Source organism: Erithacus rubecula (genome assembly GCF_903797595.1).
Source record: "Erithacus rubecula genome assembly, chromosome: 8".
Classification (NCBI taxonomy): domain Eukaryota; kingdom Metazoa; phylum Chordata; class Aves; order Passeriformes; family Muscicapidae; genus Erithacus; species Erithacus rubecula.
This window is the reverse complement of record NC_136659.1, coordinates 7,938,083-7,957,035: the sequence shown is the minus strand read 5'-3', so window position 1 is coordinate 7,957,035 and position 18,953 is coordinate 7,938,083. Positions and strand designations below refer to the sequence as shown.

Below are 18,953 nucleotides of genomic sequence, written 5' to 3'. Positions count from 1 at the left end.
AAGTTAGCAGGAGCTTTGCCACAGTACACATTAATTGCAGAGTCAAACTTCCAGTCTGTTAGTCCACTTCTCACTTGAAACTTCAACCCTGCAAAGTTCAAGTGAAGAAAGGCAGAAACAATCTGCATCAAGCTGTGCCCAAGATAGATACACAGTAGATTCTCCCATCCTTGTCACTGGACACATCATCTTTGCTTCCAGGACAGGGAGGCCAGTCCTGCCTCTGTACCACCTTTATGATACAAGTTACTGTAGCTGGTAATTGCCTCACATAAGATCAGAGTCCTGTTCTGTAAATGTACAATAGACAAAAATTTGGGGTATATCAAATCAGGTTAGCTGGCCCTCATCAAATTCCCTGCTAGTGTATCCTCCCTTAGGCACATGTTGTTAGACAGCACTGTCACTGTAAGAATTCAGGAAGCCCTGGGAATGGCAAACAAAGCAACTCCTCATTTGCACCATGCTAATTACAGCACAGTGTTTCTTTGCTTGATTTCAGGGAAGTGTGATGTAGCAATCTTCCTCCTCAAGCCATCAATGTATTGCAGAAAAGCCAACACAGGAAATCACTATTTCTAGCTCCATTGAAAAAAATGTAAAGGAACTGATTCACACACCTCTGTTGTAGATTGAGACTGAGTGAATAAAATGTATAGTATTTCCAGTAAATCAACATTCTTCTAAAGTTCACTTTTACATGGTTTCTTATTTAAGAACATCACAGATAAATCATAGTGCCTTTACTTTTTTTTTCCCCCCAAAGCTCCTTTGTGGTAGAGAGGCAGCCTTGCATGCCAACACATCCTCAGAGGCCACTAGTCCTGAAGACAGGAGTGCAGTTTACTGTGAAGCTGAGGTATGTTTTCCCCTCTTCCTGTTCCTGTTTGTGGTAAAGCTTTCCTGTCACTGGCTTCCTGCAGCCCAAGGGCTGAGGCCAGGAGGAGGGAAGTTGCCATGGGCTGTCTTCTGGCAGAGCTTAACTCACATTCAGCTTTTACCCTTTCCCAGAAGTGGGGTGTACCAAGGGTGTAACAAACACAGCCAAACAGCAAGAAGACACATGCAGAGCACTTTGTCATGCCAGAGTAACTTATATGCCCATTTAGTTTTATCTCTAAAATTTTTCAGTTGCTGACATAAAAAAACCAAACTTCTCTTTCCAGATTGCTGGTGAAACTGCAGGAACTGAACTACAACTTGAAAGTGAAAGTTTTATTTGATAAGTATGTTGCATTTATTTCATCCCTCTTATGTAGTTGTAAACAGTCCCCACACTCAAACCCAAGGGCAGTCATAAGTTTTGGGTAGGCCAGAAGCAGGCTGGTTCTCTGAAGCTGCAGGTACATCTTTACCTTTTCCTTACCCATTCCCTGGCTCTAAATCTTGCTCTGCCACCAGAGACATATCACAAAGTGCAGATGGCCTCAGCTTCTCACCATCAACTCCACAGAAGAGAGCTCATTATTGCTAAATCAGATACAGGGCAGCACCAGGGCAAGAGCCTGTCTGCTGGGTGTTTCACCTGGATTAGCATGAGGTGACAGGGTAGAATTGGACTCCACCATTTCTAGTCACATCTCTAGACTCTCTTACTTTTTGGGTAGTGTCTAGTAAGGAATATAGTTATCTTCAAGTTGCCTTTGAATTAGGGGTATAATCTGCCTATAACATAGGACATGTTCTCAGAGAAAAAAAAAAAACTACAGCAGTTGAAACAGATTGATACTAATCTTTTGTATTTTGTAAACAGTTCAGGTGAGATTTGCACTTGCTTCAAGGGCAGGGAACGAAATGTGACAGGCTGTCCAAAATAATGACAGAGCTATGCTTTCAAGAAAGCAAGTGAGTTTGTCTTCCCAGCCAAGTAATTTTGTTCACTTGAAATGGCTCTAGGGTCTAGAAACTTGAATAGAATAGTAAAAAAGTGAAAATGAATTTTTATGTGGCTGTGGGAGGTGAGTCTTTGAGAAGTGCCCTAGATAGAATGAAACTCAGTAAAATCCCAAGTGCTGGGGAAACCAGTTCAAGTGATGCAGCAATTTATTCAACAAGTTTAAAAGCAGATTTAGAGTGACAGAACTATATTCTTTTTCCTCAGAGCAAGAGTTAAAATCTATATAGTAAAAGCAAGTACTTCTTTTGATTAATCCCCATAGCAATATCAGGCCTCAGTAAAACACAGGCTGTGTAGCACAATATTTATTTTAACTGCATGAACCAATTGCTTCATCTTTTGCACAAGAATTTCACAGAAGCATTTTACCAGTTCTCAGTCAGCTCTGTCAGGTACTAAAACAGGCACATTTTCTGACTGTGGCAGAATCTTTAAAAGATTGTCTTTTTTTTTTTTTCTTGACAGAGATGTAACTGAGAAGAACTCAGTCAAAGGGTATGTGGCATCAGTGTTTGATATATTAACGTTAGGTTCTTTCAGTGAATGTGAGATTTAATTACATTTTCTCTCTCACTCTGTAGGTTCAGGAAATTTAATATTTTGGGAACAAACACAAAAGTAATGAACATGGAAGAATCTACTAATGGAAGTCTAGCAGCAGAATTCAGGCACTTGGTAGGGGGTTGCTTTTTTCTTTCTATTACTGATACAGCCACTTAATTTTTTAGTAGAGGACGGTAGGAAGGAAACAAATAACAATTTCTTTTGTTATTGAAGTCACTATTCATTTTTGTGTAAAGAGGAGCTGTCATTATATCTCCTTTTTCTTTGTTCTGCCCTTTTAAAAATATTTTGCTTGTTTCAATCAAAGTGAGATTGCTTGTCACAGAAAAAGGGTCGGGGATGCAAACAGGAGTATTTGCTGCCATACAGCTTATGCTGCAATGGGTTCTTTGGAGTAGGAAGTTACAAAATCCTAGAAAGGCTGGTTTGGGCCTTTCAGGGGAAGGTCCATAAGTAGGGAAGTCTGGAATAGTTAGAAGAGCTTTGAGTCTGGAAGATGAAAATTGTCAAAGAGTGTGCAGCTGCATGGAAGTCAGTGCCTTTGACAGACTACACAGCACTTGAGACCTGCAGATTGTGAGGGAACACATTGGTTCCATCACTACAACAGGAAGGGAAAAATGCAAGTCCAGAACCAGGGAACATGGAGCTCTGCCTTGATTGTCCAGAACTGAGACTGTCTAGAATTTATCATCTGATCCATCTTTGATAAACCAGTATTCCACCTGATCCTGATTTCATACTGTTCTTGAAAGGCCTCTTGCATAAAGACATTGCATCGTAACAGTGCAATATAATTTTTCACAGATGAACACTTTATAAAAGAGCAACATTTACCTACAGTTTAATCCTTTGGCTCCCACAGCTTAGAACCAAATAGAATCAGACACTAGTGCAGCAAGTTTGCATACAGCTGAGCAAGTGGAGCATGCAGACCTACTCTACCACTTCCATTTGTGGCCACCCTAAATGAGTGACAGGTTTTTTTTGTTCCTTTGCAGCAACTGAAAGAACAGAAAAACACAGGGAGCAGAACAAATGAGGTAAGCAGCACTAACCTTTCCTTTGTAATGTTTTAGCATAATGCTAATAAGGCATTCATTTAAGACAATGTTCTCTGCTCAGACCCATGAAGACACAGGTGTGATGAGAGATCTTAGGAGAGGAGTTCAGTGTTGCTTCAAAGTGATCCCTGAAGGAGGAGTCTGCAAGGAAAGCTACTGCCAAAAGGGCAGTGAGGGATTCTCCCACACTGGCAGCTGCCTTTAACAGGGCTTCCTGGCAAGCACAGATTTTTCTGTGGCTTATAGGTAGTAGCCACAAAAAAAAACATGCTTGGAGAGGCAGTTTTAGGAATTCAGCACTGTCACTTCACTTTGACCTGTAAGCTCTTACAGAGGTCTAGAGCATGTTACCATGGCCAAAAAAGTGTTTTCCCCATGATAAAGCCCCCATGACTTCACCTTAGGAATTTTCAGCCCCTAAAAAGTTTTCTTTTATTTTTTTGAAGGGTCCTCTCATTGTAACAGAAGAACTTCACTCTCTAAGTTTTGAGACACAGCTGTGCCAGCCTGGTTTGGTAATAGACCTAGAGGTAAGTCTTAGATCAGACAGATGGACTTCAGTTCCCATGTGTCACTTGTGTTGACAATTTTAACATTTTTCTCTCTTTTTTTTTTTTTTTTTTCTTTTTAAAGTGGGATATCAAGTACCTTCAGTTATTTCAAATTATGGGAATGACACTTCACAACAACTCTGTATAGACAGAGAGAATTCTGTCAGATCTCTGGGAAAGTAAGAATAGATGTGCTTTGCAAAGTGTCTGATAGCTAGAAGGCTTAAACCACAGGGTTGGTTATCAGTTTATATTTCTTTCAGAAGCAGTCTGCTGTGAACTCTGCTGTCACTCTCAGTACTGTCGTAACTGACACTAAACTAAAGTTTTATTAGACAAACATCACCCAAATCTTTCCAGTATTTCATCATACTTTCTCCCCTGCATACAAACTTCTATTGAAAAAGTCAAGATTATGCAAGCAGGAAATTAAAACAGAAATGGGGTTGTGGGTAATCTCCAGGAGGATTGTGGCAACAGTGCAGGGTAACCTGACATGTTTCCTTTGTGCCCCTTTCAGACCACATCCCTTCCCATTGTTGTGATCTCAAATGTCAGCCAGCTTCCCAGTGGATGGGCTTCTATCTTGTGGTTCAACATGCTGTCTACTGATCCCAAGGTATTTGCAAGAAAAAAAAAAAAGTTTCATGAGATACTATATCTAATTTTCAAGCATTGATTGCAAGTGGTTGCTGCATTTTAGCTCTTCAGAGGACTCTTGATGAGTTTCAGGTATAGAGAGAGGCAGACCTAAACAGAGCAGTGTTGAAACCCATATAAGGGTAATAGACATGTATTCAGGATATACAGCACACAGTGAGAAGACAAATGAACATTCAAGAACCCAACTGTGGTGCACTTGAGTCATCCAGCAATTCTGCCTGCTGGGAGAAGACATGTCCAGAACCCCAGAGATTGCTTTTCCTGGTAAAGAGTGCCTGGAAGAATAGCTGCCTGCTTCTGCCCAGTTGTCTCAAGCTGACATCTGTTCTTAAATCTGGAGTTTGTTTTGGCAATACAAAAATTCCAGTGGCATTCCAAAACAAATGTTTGTTAACTATAGCTTGTATTTTTCTATTCTGTTCTAGAACCTGTCCTTCTTTCTGAATCCACCTTGTGCAAAGTGGTCTAAGCTTTCTGATGTTCTGAGCTGGCAGTTCTCTTCTGTAACAAAGAGAGGACTTAATGCAGATCAGCTGAGCATGCTGGGAGAGAAGCTCCTTGGTAAGGTCTGCTTTCATCACAGATAGCCTGTTTGAATTGAGGCTAAGTCTGCACCTCTTCCTGCAACCCATTTTAAGATTTTCTTTCACAACTTTCCCCCTTCTACAATATAACTTTGTAGCAATAAAGCATTTTCTGTTTTTCACTATGGCAGAGTTTATAAAAAATCTGCAGTTCTAACTTGGGATTTTTACACATTAGAGCAACACAGACTGGGCCTAATTCTGCCTTTTGAAGTAACACTCATGTTTAATCAAGTCTTTTAAGTGGATGTCTCTTGGCATCTCTTGGGTTTTGTTTTTAAATCCACCTCCATTCATTTTAACTTTGTGCATGCCCCCAGCTACAGGGGATTCACTCTGCATAAACACAGTTGCAGTATCAGCATGCAAACATTGTGAAGCTGCCAAAGAATATCAAACTGAATTATCTCCCACATGAGTGTCCTTAATAAAAGCCTCATCAGCCATGGGTTATATTTCCAAACTCTTTGCAGTTTGCCTGAATAGGCAGGGCACTTGACACTGCTACTGATTTTGCACAGTAGACTCTAGATGAAAAATACTGTTGATTTAGTGTATTTCACCAACCTTAAGTTTCAGGAAAAAATTATATTTAAAGGTATTTGAGATTAGTGTGTCTAGGTGCCAAGTATAGCATTGCACTCCCTAATTCCCCCAAGATATAAGATCTGACAAAAAGCTGTTAATTTATTAGATTACTTCTTAAATTTCTATAAGGAGAATTATTTTTTTGTTTAATTAACCAATATTAAGAGACCAGTGATATATTTCTATGGCAAATGTGCATTTCAGAACCACTGAGATTTTGTTAAGCTATGGTAGGGTTGCTACTTACACCTTATGTCTATAGATAAAAATATCACTCAGCTGAAGAAAATCCTGGTTGCCAAACACTGTGTATTCAGAATTCCTCAGTGCAAGGAGACAGAGCCAGCAGGGTACACCTGGCTGCTGTTTTTGCAGTGTGAAAGTTGACAGCATCCTGATCTCTTAACACCAGCAGTATCAGCAGCAAGCTCCCTAACCCAGTTTATTTTTAGAAGAATGACAGAGAAAAGCATGTTTACTGGAAGCCATAGCACACTCTCTAGTGGGAAGAATTTGGCTCTGACTGCAGTCAGGGTCTGCAAAGCTCCTGCTAATGCAGGCCTGGCATAGGACTTCTCTTCATGAGATACTGTGTACATAAAAACAAGGCTGAGGGAAGCAATTGCAACAGGAATGAGTAGACCTAGGAGTCAAGAGTTTCTGGGGCAAAATCCTGCAAATCACCAGAATCAAAGCAGGGAAGTGCTTAATGTCAATGAGATGCTGCAGGGTCTGCTGAGCCTGCAGAGGAGCTTGTGGGCTGCTGTCTTCTTGTGCTGGCAAGAACTGTGCAAGGATTCAGTTTCCTTCCTGGAAGCATTTTGCAGCTGGCAAGTGTTTGGTGCAGCACAGCACAGAAAATGTCAGGATGGATTGGTTCCCATTACACAAGGGCTGCTCACACAGGTTTGGTTATCATAAAACCTCCCAGAGGGGAACTTGGCAATCTCCCCTGCAGTAGCTGTGAAAGCACAGCAGCCTGCCCTTCCTTTTCTTAATCCAACAGCTGACTTGCAAATAAACACTCAGAACTTGGTTTTCTAAGTACTTTTAGCCTTGCTAAGTAGCTTACAGAACATAACTGAAGTCAAATTTATTGTGCTCAGGGCCAACAAATGGAGGATCTCAGGATGGCCTCATTCCTTGGACAAGATTCTGCAAGGTATGCACAATTCTAAAAACTGAGATGGAAGAGGGATCTCATCTTACTTTATTTTTGGTTTTGTTTGGATTTTTTTTATTCCCCCCCCCACCAAGATAGCATCCCCTAATTATTCTAGGCCTTACATGGTCATGGGAGGCTTTAATGGTGAAATTAAAGTAGCAGCAGGAGGAAAAAGAGCTTGCAATGGCAAAGAGTAGATGATTTTGAGACTGTTTTAGATCCAGCTAAAATTCCATAGGTAAAAAAAAAAAAAAAAAAAAAGTATCTTTCAAACACAGCATCCCCATTACTATTAATGGGGGATTCTATTAACACCAAGACTCTGCACATTTTTTTCAGCTTTAGACCCTAAGATGGTATAGGTAAGTAGGAGATCACAGCAACCAGGAGCAGACTCCAGGGGAAGAGCAAGGCTCTGGTGACCTACAAGCGCTGAAATTCATTGACACAGATGCCTCATGAGACATTGAGATCCAGGTCTCAACTCAAAGTGTCTCTAAGGTCTTCTGCTGGCCAGCCCAGTCTAAAACCCCAATGGCATGGGTTTGAATGCCCAACAACTCCACTAGGGATAGCACCCAGACATGAAAAAGAGGCTTTTATCTGCTCTTAGACCAGTGTTGTTGCATATGAGAGGTGATGGATCACATATTTGTGGATACTAGAGACTCAGATAGGCATTTTTCTCATACTGCCTCTCAACCTTAAGATTCAGTACCTGGTTCATTGCCATTATTTCCTGTCCTTCTGGAATGGAGAGACACAAAAAGAATCATAAGAGAATATGGGTAGAGTGGGGGATAAAAGGGAGAAAATCACAAAAACAAGTAGACTGTGTTAGGATTGAAACCTCACCTTCCTCTCTGCTTAACAAAACTCATGTCTCATTACCCCTGTTCTCCCCCCTCCCATCCCTGCCTTTCCATATTCTGAATTTCAGGAAAACATAAATGATAAAAATTTCCCCTTTTGGCTGTGGATTGAGGGAATCCTGGAGCTCATTAAGAAGCATCTCCTGTGTCTCTGGAATGATGGGTAAGACCTGAGTGAATTTAAAGATGTTGGTATTGCCTCAGACCTCACTTTTAGTCTAGCAGTTGCACCCTCAGGTTGGGAGGTTGTTTGTGCAGAGGGTGGATCTTGAAACCAGAAAAATCTGAAGCAAATGAATTCTAGTAGTGAGGAATCCTAAAAGCAAGAACATCAGATAACAGAGTTGTCCCATTTCAGTCACAGAGCAGGGCTTTGAATGTTAGATTAGATTTTGTTTTGCCTCTGCTCCCACTGTAAGTTGGTTCTTTCCACATCCTAGCACACAGCCAAGAAAAACTGAAGCACAAGAAAGTGTAAAGTCGTGGTGATACCCATTTTAAAAACCCAAAACCCACACTCCCTGCCTGAGGAGAGGTACTGGGAGCTGCCTGGAGGTGGCAGCAGCCAGATTCAGAGTGCCTGTGCCTGCACCACGGGCCCAGAACCAGGCAGTCTTCACTTAAAGAGTACTACAAAGTAGAAGGGCTCTGCCAGATGGGACACAGTTCCATTTGCCCTTTAATACTACTGGTTTAGTAAACTTTTCTTCTGTGATTTCCAATTTAGGAAGTAATTATGCCCAAACTAGGATTATCCAAAGTCACAATCCTGTGGTTTAGCTTTAGCCACATTATGAAATCACATCAAACAGCACACTCACAGTAGAGCATGCTAGTATCCCACACTTCTGCAGGATCTACAGCAGCAGGATTGCTTTGCCTTGCTACATTCAGCAGTGGGCTGAATTTTTACCCCCAGCTCCAGAAGAGTTCTGTCAAAGCCCTGTGCATCGACAAATGCACAAGTTTCCTCCTTTCTTTGCTGGGGGGGCTGCAGTGCAGTGGGAATGTTTGTCACCATTACTAAAGCAGAGTGGCAGTTCTGGGTTTGGGATTTGGTAGAGGTTTGAATAGCAGAGACTACCCTTGTATACAAATGGGTAAGTAATACAACCTCAGGAACACTTGCCTTTCTTCATACTTGAGAGATAGGAAGGCAAAAGAATTTCCTTATGCACAGGATACTGACTACTGAATACATTTGTTACCTAAAGCATGGCATTTAAACTAAAAAAAGACATAAAACTCACCAATGAAACCCCCAAACCCCATAAAACCAGGCAGCTTACAACATCTAAAGTTCTGAACAAAGTTGTTATTGTTTAGGGTTTGTTTTTTTTAACATCCACTTTCCCTTACTTAATGCACACAAGGACAAGTCATAGTACTCAAAAGATCATTATTGATAGAGTATTTTGAGGAATCAGAAGCAGAGAAAACCTTTAGAAAAAAAAACCCCAAGCCAACAAAAGCAAAATACCAACCAACAAACCAACCAAAACCAAGCAGCTGGGACTTGGCCAGGGTTATACCCTGGTACTGACTTGAACAACTCCTCCCCAGTACCTGTCCAGATCAATCAATCTCTTACAATTACCACACCAGCCTCCTTGTCTATGCATTAACAACTGCTTAGCACAGTGAATAAGCCACAAAAGTTTAACAATTTCTGTAGAAAACATGCTCAGGCCCAAAGCAAATCCCTTACCTAGAAGGGTGTAATCTGGCAGCTAGCAAAGTTTGACTCATCAGCCAAAAAGGAGAAGCAGCTGTTGCTTAGCATACTTTTGAATTTGAAGCTAACTGCTAGCTAGGCTCTGACCCTGTTACATGCATACAACTTCACTTCTGCTCCCACAGCCCAGCTTTGAGAGCAGAATGGACATTCTCTTCTGTTCAAGTTCAGAAAGATGTTTGTATAAGCCCCCAGGCTGAAGTGAGAGTGCTGGGGGAAGCTGTGGTGATTCATGGCTGCCACAAGGCATGAATCACCACCTGACTGCAGCCAGTCAGTCCTGCTGCCAGCTGTTCAAAGCCTTCTGTGAGGCTTTCACCAGTATTTCAGCTCTTTAAAGTGAGGAAAGCTTTTTAGTTTTCCCAGCACAGCTTAGGTTTTATGTTGGGGAGTAACTCAGCTCCTTCTTTTCAACATTACAGCTGCATTATGGGCTTCATCAGCAAAGAGAAAGAACGTGCTCTGCTGAAGGACCAGAGCCCAGGAACATTTTTATTGAGATTCAGTGAAAGCAGCAAGGAGGGAGCAATCACCTTTACCTGGGTAGAGGAATCTCAGAATGGTAAGTCAGCAACAGAGAACCTTTGTTGGTCTGCTTGCATCAGAACAAGAAGCCTTTATGCCCTTCTCCTTCACCCTGAGGACCAGCACAACACCCCTGGCAGCAGCAGGGACACACCATACTTGAGGTAACTCAAACCACACAATGAGGTGATCAAGATTTCAGCTAGGATAAGTAGCACTTCCCAGGGCCTGCCTCTGGCCTGGAAGTTGGCTAGGAAAAACTGCCTGGACTGTCTTCCCTGCCTCCTTAGGCTCTCTCCCAGCCTTTAGAACACACACACCTCCATCTCCTTCCAAGCCCAAATGCAGCTTTTATTCCTTCCTTCCCACACTCCCTCTAGGTAAATTACATACCTCATTTTCCCAGTAGTTCTTCTTCCTCCCCTTGTCCAAAAGGGCCAGTGAAGAGCTTGCTTCTTCAGTGAGCTGGACTAAGTTTCTCACCCTCTCTTAAGGAAGCTTAGAGGTATCAGAGCTACGAGAAGTTAAAACCTCCCTTGTACCCAGTCAGGGCTCTCCCCTTGCCACCCTCATTACACAGCTCCACCCCCCAGCATGGGGCAGCTGTTTGCACTTAATTTTGATGAGCCCAAAACCAGCAGCAGGTGGAACAGAAACTGCTGAATGTGCTTGGGTGACTTCTTTCCCTTTGCTGTGTTCATACCTGAGATGTCTAAAAGTTAAGCAAAAGAAGATTGCTAGTATTTGGAGCATTCGGGAAGGCTTATATGTCTTTCTTGAGGATACATAAAAGCCTCAAGCAGTGTGTTTGGATCAAACTTCCTAATAGGCAGCATAATTTGCAAGAAGATTAAAAAGGCAGCACAACCTAAATTACTCAATGAAATATTGCAATTAATTTCCATAGACAAGTCACACCAGTCATTCTGAATACAAAACACTCCAAGAGCCATCACTGTGTGCTGTCCCCCCCTACCTCCCTTCCCCACAGAACAGTTATGCTTCCTTTGACAGCCATTAAATACTTCCTTTAGGTGCCGTAAGGCAAGGCTTTAGCTCATGTGAACTCTGTGGAAGCAGCTGCAGCTTTTCTGGACACTTTCAGAAAAACAACTTTGAAACCAGCTTTGAGAACTGTTTCTTCTCTCTGCAGAGCCACAGTTCCACTCAGTAGAGCCCTACACCAAGAAGGAGCTCTCTGCCGTGACCTTCCCCGACATCATCCGCAACTACAAAGTGATGGCAGCCGAGAACATCCCCGAGAACCCGCTGCGCTTCCTGTACCCCAACATCCCCAAAGACAATGCCTTTGGGAAATACTACTCCAGGCCTAAGGAGGGTGAGTGCTCTGTGGGGCTCTGCTTCTTCCTGAGCTGCTGGGGCTCTGCACGATTTCTGTGGCATGGAAGGAAAGGGAGCAGTTGGTCTGAATGCCTCGGCAGCTTGTCCCATGTTTGCAGGTTAAGAAAAGGTCTGGTTTTAAACAGGCACAATGGGAGACCTAATCAGACCAAAAATTGAAACCCCTAATTGTCCCTGGCCCTCCAGCTCTGCTGTCATGTGATCCTGTGGGTTGTTCCAGAAATGTGGGTTCCCACTAACAGCCCTGAGCATGACTGGTTATGGGAGGGGTTTCTTTGCCTTTTCCTATAGGGGAACAGGAAAAACTGACTAAAAATGGAATAAATTAACCATAGTGCTGTAAAATGTGTGACGGAGAGACTTGCACATTATCTGGGTCATAGGCTGTATTTTTGGTACAATAAAGATGGAAATGTGACATAAACTTGCTGAAAAAAAAAAACCACAAGCTTTTTTTCTCTCCTTGAAGCACCAGAGCCAATGGATTTGGATGGTCCCAAGGGAAATGGCTACATCAAGACTGAATTAATCTCTGTATCTGAAGTGTAAGTTCCCACAAAAACACTGGATTTTTAAGAAGCGATTTTAGCTGTAGTTCATGTCTCTTCATACTATATGAGCTGTACATGCCCCTGTCAAGTCTTTCCTCTTTGAGAATCTGATCACAACACATTAATGCACTGCTGTGTATAAAACACCATTTTTAGGTAAAAACCCTAGAAACTTGTAGGGATTTGTACTGGCACATAATTTCTTGAAAAGTACATTCTCAAAGACATGTTGGACTTCTTTGGTTAGGATGTGCACCACCCCTGAGTAGTCTGAGTTTTCATTTAAAGCCAGGCTGGCTTTGCAAAGCCTGGTCTTCCAAGGTAGGCCAGCTGTGCCCCATTTCTTTAGTGACAGTTAACCCCTTCCCTTCTCCACCAGGCACCCCTCCAGGCTGCAGTCTCCAGAGAACCTGCTGCCCATGTCTCCTGAGGAGTTCGATGAGGTGTCTCGGATGGTGGGCCCTGCAGAGATTGATACTGTGGTATGTATCATGGCCCAGCCTGGCAGGGGGGCTGGGACACAACCTGCTTTTTCCCTTTTCCCCCCCTTCAGACATACCTCAGACACTTCAGCAAACACTTGAGAACATGTCTCTTCACAAGTATAAGAAAAGCTGGAGAGTTAGACTGGGATTGCCAGCAGTTGTTTTTTCCATATGCCTGCATGGAGAGGGGTGAAGAATAGGAGAGCAAAGCTTCCTCTCTGTGCCTTCCAGTTTGGAAGTGCTGTCCTGCCAGTACTGGTGAGATACTGCCTGTTCACAGGGCACTGTTGTCCTCCAAGGATGTGCTTCAGAAAAACAAAGTGATGCCCACTCCTCACCCTGAGCAGCTGAATCCTAAAGTGTGGATCAGGTGTGATTGGGGCAGAACCAGGGCTGTGTACAGGGCCTGTGTAATGGAGGTTTCCTTTTCTCCTTGCAGATGTGTACACACATTCAGCTATGAGCTTTGGCTGAGCTTTCCCTGCATCATTAGCAAGCCTCACTGCCTTGGTGATAACGCTTCCCTCCTTTGGTTTCTCAGCCTGAAGGCCCAGCAGCACTTTTAGCTAATGGGAATATCAACAGCACTAGCCTGAGCAGCCTCATTCCATGCCTATCTTTGTTTAATATGCAAGATACTGTGCCAGAGTGGAGGAAGAGGAAGGTGGCAATGTGACCTCCTCAGTAAAAGTGATGGGAGAAACATGCATTCATTGTTTGAAGGAATTAGTTAAACGTTTAAAAAAGTTAACTGTACATAGAAGGCTTCAAAGAAAAGCTTGTTCTTTTGCAGAGAAAGTTTACACCTTGAATTTTTGTCTGCATCACAAAAAGAAAACACTCTACAGCTAACATGCTTCACTAAATCCATGTGCTGCTGAAGTCTGTTGTGCTTTTAGCTCTTCTGGGCATGGCCCATTGAGGGAGCAGAAGCCCAAAATGTTTCCTGCATTTCATTTTCGCAATTTTCACAAGGCATAATCTTGTGTAGGATGTTTAGCACAATCTCTCTCCAAAAGAGCATTTCTTAGGGCACTCCCTTAAGGCTGCATTGGCACATGCTGAGCTTGCAACCCAAGGTGTATAATCAAGACTAAAGCCTCTGCAGACTGCAGCCATCCGACAATATCAGAACCTCCTCTTAGGAGACTGCAAAGGGATTAAGTATGGTTTTATTTACTGTGCCTAATCTGCCAAGGTGAGGATCTGGTCCCCCCTTATCTTTTGCAATAATACAGACCTCACATAGGTTATAACAGGTGGAATGGAGCTCAGTTTTCTGATGCATTATGAACCAGGGCATTTTTTTAACTGTTAATTTGAACAGCTAAAAGACTTTACAGGCTTTGATAATGAAGTGGTTTTGTCATTAGGGGTAAGGCACAGGGAGGTGAAGAAGTTAAAGTTTATCCAGAGCAATGGCTGCAGGATATGCAGTCTGCAGTACTGAAAGGATGAAGCTGTGCTTCCACCAGAGGAGGAACAGGTTTGTTTCTCAGCATGTTTAAGGCAATTAACATCTCTCAGTTAAGAGGCAAGGCTGTTCTAGGCAGCTGGTATCTCTGTCTAAGCATAACTATTAGTGCAGGTTGCTAATTAACCCTCTGCTGAGCAGAGGGGCTGCAGAGCACTCGTGCTGGACCCACCAGTCCAGGTGCAGGAACAGGACAGCCACAGGAGGGGACCCTGCCTGAGCAGGGGGTTGGACAAGGTCACCTCCAGAGGCCACTCCAGACCCATCAGCTGCTGTCTGGGAGAACAGGGACTGCTTCAGTTTGGTGTGTTGTGCCCAAGATATCTGATGTGCCCCCTGCAAAAGCTTCAAAGAAAAAATAAAGGACCTAGAGCATGTAACACATGTATTTAAATGAAAGCATTACCAACTGACCTATTTTTAGTGCCCTGGGTTACTGGGATTAGCAGTGCTACAGGAAATGACTTAATGCTTTTATCTTACTGTAACTAGCTGAATGTGTAGCTGTTGCTAATATAAAAATCAAGTTGTTTTTTGAGCTATGCTTTGTATTCATGTTTTACACGTCATTACTTTTATACTTCACTTTTGTGGGACTTAAAGCCTTATTCACAGGTTGGCCTTTCCATAGCCAGTAGTTTTAGAAGCAGTGATTTTTTTCCTCAATGGAATATTGTTTTATCTATTTTAAATAAATGGAACTGTCTGTTTTCACTTTTGTTCTCTCTCTCATGTTTTGGCTACTTCTGTTATAAAGTAGATGTGCCAGTCAGTATTTTACTGTATATAATTTTAAACCTGTTTGTGCACCTAGAGTTACAGCTCTGAAGCCCAAGGCAGTATTGATACTTTTAATTCTCTGCATTTTTGAATGTCTGTCTGCACTGGAGTTCTTAGAAGGTGGCTGTTAACTCCTTTTTATAACTGCTTGTATCACTTCATTCAAGGTTGTTTCTGTCCCCACACAACCTTCAATAAACTGAATTTAAATTTCTAATTTGAGTCCTCACTAGGATAACTGATCTATGGCTCAGCTTTGTGGGCTGCCAAGCTGGACCACTGCTGTTTTTCTCAGGGGCTAGTAAGTGACAAAATCCCTCATCTCACACTTGTCAGGCTTTTATATGAAGTGTAGAGCCAGAAGAATAATAAAGGAAAGAAACTGTTGGTGTGATAAAGGATAGCAGGAGTAAGTAAAGAAAAAGCTAGACCTGTTCAAAGTATCTGGCCAGAATTCCAGCATTAACAAAAAGCAACCACTAAAAGGACACAGCTCTGCAAGTGTAGATTTCAAAATAAACACCAGCAAAAATGAGAAAAACACTACATTACAGAAATTCATTCTGATTTCCTGTATGCTTTGCACAATGGAAATGACCAGAATAGATTTTCCAGGACAGCCTTCCCACAGCTGAAGACATTTCAATGGCAGTCCCACAGATAACCAATAAAACTCACCAGCACCACCATCATCTTGGTATTTCCATTTATTATGCTGTAAAAAGCAACACTATCTGGATTTTATTTCTTAAAATAAATAACTTTCATTTTCAGAACCAGTACAGCTCAAGTTTAGATTCATTCATGGGAAACTGCTAGAAATACATTCATCACTGTCTAGTCCCCACAATACAGAATCTAAAAGTCAAGATCAGCCCAGTCAGTTACAATGACCAGAAATACACTGCCAGTTAAGTATAGTCACGGATAGTCCAGCTCTGAAGCAAAAAAAAAAAATCTGGTACAATACAGTTTGTTCACAAAGGCTAATTAATGCTAAGACTACCACAATATTTCTGAGTACAAAGCATTAAGTTAGCTGAACGATTTTAGGTTGTGATACAGAAGAAACATATATGACATAAAAACAAAGGAGTGGGGCAATCTTCTTTGGAGCATAAGGAAGTCAGCGTTGGATAAGATAACCAAAAGCTATTTACTGTAAAATCTACATGTCAGTGTCATGAATGATAAACAGCCAAACCAATGTACTGCATATATTTATATTTATAAATAACGCCATGTCTAAGTAGCTGCATCGCTGAATTGGACATTACAAAATAATCCATCTTCTCACAATGAGAAAATACTAGAACTAACCAGCAAAAATGCACTGAAGCTAAGACTGGCTAAAAGCACTCGGTATGAAAGCATTAAATTTAGGGACAGCCATGATCTTCAATGTTAGCTCAGTTAAAGTCCTTCTTTTGGTTTTGGTTTGTTTGTACTGTGTGTACTATAGAATATACCTGTGTTGAAAAATGCCAGTTTGAACAATGCAATGGCAGTTAAATAAAGCTAAATCAGGTATTTTTCTGAGAAGCTACAGAATATATTGTAATAGGGGCAAAACAGAGAAGATTAGCACTGAAATGGGTAACTCTGAACTAGGATCCATCTGAAAATATTCCTTTACACAGAAGCCCATAAATCTGTTGTTTTTTGCTACCCAGTGACTGATGTGGCTCTTTTTTAGTTCTTGGTTACAACCAGGGTGGCCATGACACAGGATGTGAATGACAGAATGGGTTAAAAGCCTTCAGAAAAATAGCTGATCTTCAGAACAACAACAAAAAAAAGCAACCAAAAAACAAACCCAACCAGCCTAAGAACAGGAGGATTCTTGAGAAAAAGTGTTTGATAACCATGCCAGCCAGCTTAGAGATGCTATTTGAGGGCTTTAGACTTTCAGACTCTTTGAAGATTTCATCATGATGAAGACAGTCACTGCTTGTGATGAGTACCAAGCACTTTTCCATGTGGCTTGTCCTCCCTGCAGGGAGGCAGTATGGCATTTCAACAAGAGACTGTACAGGAACTTGAAAGGATTTATTCTCAACTATACTGACCTGCTGGGTCGCTCTGGAGAAGTCACTTCTCTCCAACCCTTAGTGTACTCATTGCTAAAGGAGGGTAATGTGGTTCAGATCATCTTTATAAAGTGCTTGGGCCATTCCAGGAAGAATTTGGGCATTATTTCAGGAGATTTTGGTGCCAAAACACAGAAAATTTGAACTCTGGGATTTGCTTATGACTTGTACACTACATGCTAGGATAAAAACCACCACATACATGATTCTCAAGCACAATCTCCTTTTCCATGTGCTAAACGATTCCTGCCTAAAACTCTTGTGCTAAAATCCTTGCCTACGTCCAACAACTGTAGTGTTTTGTGAGTATCTGAAGTAACTGCTCCTGAGGTTTTATGCCACTGGCAGAAGCAATTGTACATGGGGCAGGGGGCTGTGGCAATATTGGACTTCTGTGAACTACAAATACCTGCATCTACATTTTCCACGACAGGGCACGTGCCACGCTGGCTTCAGTGGCAAGACAACAAATGCCACCATTCACCACAAAAGGCATTTACTTACTTGTGTTCCTGGTGCTGAACTCCTGTCCCACACCAGGGGAATCCCAGTGATGCAATATCCTGCTCCCTGGTTGATGGCAGTGCAAGAAGAGAACATACCCCAAAACCTGGCTTATCTCCTGCTCTGCTCCTGTTTTGATTGGCTCTATGCTCCTTAAAGCTGTTTCACTCCATCCGTGTTCCTTACTGCAAGCCTAGATGAGCTCAGATTGATGTGTAGTATTTGGTTTGGTTCTTTGCCTTCCCAGCACTCCACTGCCCTGGCTGGCTCCACCAGGAGCAGCACTGTCAGCTCCCAGGGGGAGTGCAAACAGACCTGCAAGGAACACTGCACGGAGTGGAAGCACCCGCGCTCCCCAGCCACGGGGAAGTACTTTAGCAGCTCAACATGGAGAGAGAGGAGGGAGGCAAGACAAAGGGAACTGAGAGAAATGTTCCCAAGACAAAAATCCCACTACACACCGGAGCTACAAGTCACATTCCCCTACACCATTTGGTCAAACAAACCTTAAAACACATTCCCTGACAAGACTATCTCTAAGAACAAGCCTAGACCATTGACAAGTGTCACCTATATACTCTGTGATATTTATATTATGTAAACAAGGTTGTGTGGAATTCTTTTTTTTCTATTTTTTTTTTTCCCAAAGATAAGTGCAGATCCTTACTTACTTAACACACCCAGCCTAAATCTACATCAGCATCCTCAGCTTTCAGAAAACCTCACTGACGCTCATACCTGACAGTACTCTGGCTCATCCTGGCCATACTGGAAACAGAGGAATAAAGAAACAAAAATTCAGCAGAAAAGTTCCTGACCACAGACTAGAGTTCACATAGAACACAAAAATAAATTAAGTAGTGCACAGTAAAGCCAACAACAGCTAAATATTTTTATACATCAATTATATGCAGCATGAGGTAATATTGCTCACATTATGGAGGGAGACTCTTAGTTGGTTTTGTTTCTTTTGAAGAGATTGGATTTGTCCTGTGCGTATAGAAACTCCTGTAACGTAACACTGAAGTAACAGAGGCTTCTGTAAAATATATACCACTATCAGATAGAAACACACACGCTCTTCATTACTTATGCATACCACAATTAAATAGGTAAGTGACTGGATTCTTAGGATCTAGCTGAAGATGATTATAGTAAGCCATCCAGATTTTTATGAACCGTTCGGTTCTCTTTCCCATCGTTGTTATCCTCTGATGGCGTGTATTGGACCTGATATTCTTGAAGAATTTTAAAAACATCATGGTGTCCAAAATGTAAAGCTTCATCCATGGGAGTGTTATTCCACCTACAAAAAAGCAGCACGGTATTTTTAGGATCGGCATGTTAAGCACAGAGCCAAAAAGCACCACAAATCCAGTTCTTTACATACTGCACTAATAGCTCAGCACACAGACCACAGTCAGTTCAGTAACTGTGGAACTGCATTAAGCTGAGCATAACCTTTGAAATAATGGGTTTAGTGGTTCATTTTTCATTCC

The 18,953-nt window shown here is 42.1% G+C and overlaps 2 protein-coding genes across 6 annotated transcripts in view; one reads left to right on the top strand and one right to left on the bottom strand.

Annotated features, from left to right (window-relative positions):
- STAT1 (signal transducer and activator of transcription 1) overlaps positions 1–18,953 on the top strand; it is a 36,465-nt gene that overhangs the window by 7,626 nt on the left and 9,886 nt on the right. For 2 of the 3 annotated variants that reach the window (XM_079311765.1, XM_079311764.1), the window contains 15 exons: positions 767–859; positions 1,167–1,226; positions 2,363–2,392; positions 2,479–2,572; positions 3,463–3,504; positions 3,972–4,055; positions 4,597–4,695; positions 5,165–5,300; positions 7,018–7,073; positions 8,017–8,111; positions 10,106–10,245; positions 11,362–11,547; positions 12,040–12,115; positions 12,501–12,603; positions 13,046–15,077. In XM_079311765.1, the coding sequence (XP_079167891.1) occupies positions 767–859; positions 1,167–1,226; positions 2,363–2,392; positions 2,479–2,572; positions 3,463–3,504; positions 3,972–4,055; positions 4,597–4,695; positions 5,165–5,300; positions 7,018–7,073; positions 8,017–8,111; positions 10,106–10,245; positions 11,362–11,547; positions 12,040–12,115; positions 12,501–12,603; positions 13,046–13,069 (1,318 nt within the window). In that variant the 3' untranslated portion in view covers positions 13,070–15,077. Of the gene's footprint in view, positions 1–766; positions 860–1,166; positions 1,227–2,362; positions 2,393–2,478; positions 2,573–3,462; positions 3,505–3,971; positions 4,056–4,596; positions 4,696–5,164; positions 5,301–7,017; positions 7,074–8,016; positions 8,112–10,105; positions 10,246–11,361; positions 11,548–12,039; positions 12,116–12,500; positions 12,604–13,045; positions 15,078–18,953 lie in introns of those variants that run through there. The other variant, XM_079311763.1, reaches the window with a different exon arrangement.
- The window catches only part of GLS (glutaminase), a 59,989-nt gene continuing 55,709 nt past the window's right edge, over positions 14,674–18,953 (bottom strand). For all 3 annotated transcript variants that reach the window (XM_079311777.1, XM_079311780.1, XM_079311779.1), the window contains exon 18: positions 14,674–18,760. In XM_079311777.1, coding sequence (XP_079167903.1) covers positions 18,604–18,760 — 157 coding nt within the window. In that variant the 3' untranslated portion in view covers positions 14,674–18,603. The remainder of the gene's footprint in view (positions 18,761–18,953) is intronic.